Source organism: Impatiens glandulifera, chromosome 5 (genome assembly GCF_907164915.1).
Source record: "Impatiens glandulifera chromosome 5, dImpGla2.1, whole genome shotgun sequence".
In the NCBI taxonomy this organism is placed as follows: Eukaryota; Viridiplantae; Streptophyta; class Magnoliopsida; order Ericales; family Balsaminaceae; genus Impatiens; species Impatiens glandulifera.
Window position 1 is genome coordinate 39,122,206 of NC_061866.1, and position 2,014 is coordinate 39,124,219.

Here is a 2,014-nt window from a genome sequence, read left to right on the forward strand (position 1 = left end):
AGATTTATTCACTTAGTTTTTAGAATTGGATCTAACACTTACTACAAAAGAAGAGGCAGATCTATGTAAGTTTCGAGAAATATAATTTAACCATTTAATTTGTTAAATTTTTCAGTTTAATTCATTATTAATTTTTCTAATTTGAAGAAAATATGACAATTTTACTTTTATTCATTCGTTTTATTTATAATTTTTTTTAACTCCACTTCAAATTTTGTTTAAGTCAATCCAGCTCAAATTAAGGGCGATAAAAAAATGATTGAGAAACACAACCAAATCAAAAATTAGAGTTATGAGTTTGAACATAATATAGGAAAAACATTTAGAGGTTAAACTTAATGAAAATAAATTTTAAAGAAAAGTACTTAGTAAAAATTGAATTCAAGACAAAATATACATTATTTATTTTTAAATAACTAAACTATTAGTCTATTATAAATTTTAAAAGATTTGAATTTATAATAATAACTTTTTTTGCTTAATTTTTCAGGTCAATTTTTCCTCTTTGAGGAACTTGATGGGTGTGGAATCTGATCATAACTGTAAAGACTTTGTTGTGCCAATAATAAAGTGTACATATATAACTAGTTTGATATCAGAATTTTTTAGATTTTTTTAAAAATTCAACCTTAAATCTAATATCTTTTTAAAATTAAAAAAACTGATCAATTTATAAATTAAAATATATTCACAATAAAACTTCCAAATAATCCAACAAATGTTTAAGTAAAATCCCAATAAAAACTTCCAAATAATCAAACATCAAACAAGCATGGCTCTTGTTACTTGGGTTGTTCATAGGATAAATGAGCATCATAGTCCCTAACCCTAGATGGTTGAGGATAAACTCGAATAAACTTCACCAATGAGTAATAGAAAAAACAATAAAGAGGGTAACTTATTTGGCATAAGATCAGTTAATTTATTTTTCTTTCAGTTAAGTTTTGCAAGCTACCTTTATGTCAAAATTTCATTTATATATACTTCATTTCTAGTTCAAGTCTCCACTTCACAAAAGGTCCTCACCTCCACCCACACTCTCTCTCTCTCTTTCTCTTTCTCTCACACATACATACATACAAAACCTAGTTAGTGAGAAATTAACTTAAGAAAGAAAAAGGAAATGAGCTGCAACGGGTGCCGTGTGCTAAGGAAAGGATGCGGCGAGAATTGCGCTCTCCGGCCATGCTTAGAATGGATGGATAGTCCCGATTCACAATCTCACGCCACCGTCTTCCTCGCCAAGTTCTTTGGCCGTGCCGGTCTCATCTCCTTCATCTCCTCCGTTCCCCAATCTCAAAGACCCGGTATGAACTTTCTTCTCTTCAACCCTATAAATCAAAACTATTACTAATTACATTTATCAAATCAAACTCCAAGATTATACATCCAAATTATACATTTTTAAGATTTTATAACCATGATCCTCGAAAATTAGGGTTATTTTAGGGCTCAAAATTTTGATTGTATAATTTGAGAAAATTCGAAAAGATTTAGTTTTGATACTTATTTTGTATAAAACTTCGAAACGAAATAACTTTGTGTACTGGTCATTTACCATTTTGAAAGTATTTATGTTTTGAATAGTAGTTTTCAAGATATATAAGTTTCAAATTATAGAAGGTAATTTGAATTATCGAATGTAATTTGAATGCGTTACAAATGTGTCATGTATTAAAATAGTTGAAAAAAATAAGGAAAAAAAAAGATAGTTCTTATTTTTTATTTATGAATATAATAAATTAATTAAGAAAAAAATATATATATTTTAAGAAAACTCATAATTCTATACTAAATGAAAGTTCAACCCTCTTTTCATACCAATGTCCCCAAAATCAATTATGAGAAAGTTTAATAAAGTAAGAAAACCCATTTAATAACAAAAATTGTGATAATTAAGTTAAATATTCAACACCCATTAAATAAAAACACTCCACTCCAACTTCAAAATCTCAACTTTTATAATAACTTATTTTTGAACATTAATTCAACAATTCAAAACGATTTATTATTC

General features: G+C 27.1%; 1 protein-coding gene across 1 annotated transcript in view; it reads left to right on the top strand.

Annotated features, from left to right (window-relative positions):
- The first annotated feature begins 1,039 nt into the window (after nt 1–1,039).
- The window catches only part of LOC124940173 (LOB domain-containing protein 38-like), a 4,561-nt gene continuing 3,586 nt past the window's right edge, over nt 1,040–2,014 (top strand). The window contains exon 1 of the mRNA XM_047480658.1: nt 1,040–1,307. Within this exon, the coding sequence (XP_047336614.1) occupies nt 1,124–1,307 (184 nt within the window). The 5' untranslated portion in view covers nt 1,040–1,123. The remainder of the gene's footprint in view (nt 1,308–2,014) is intronic.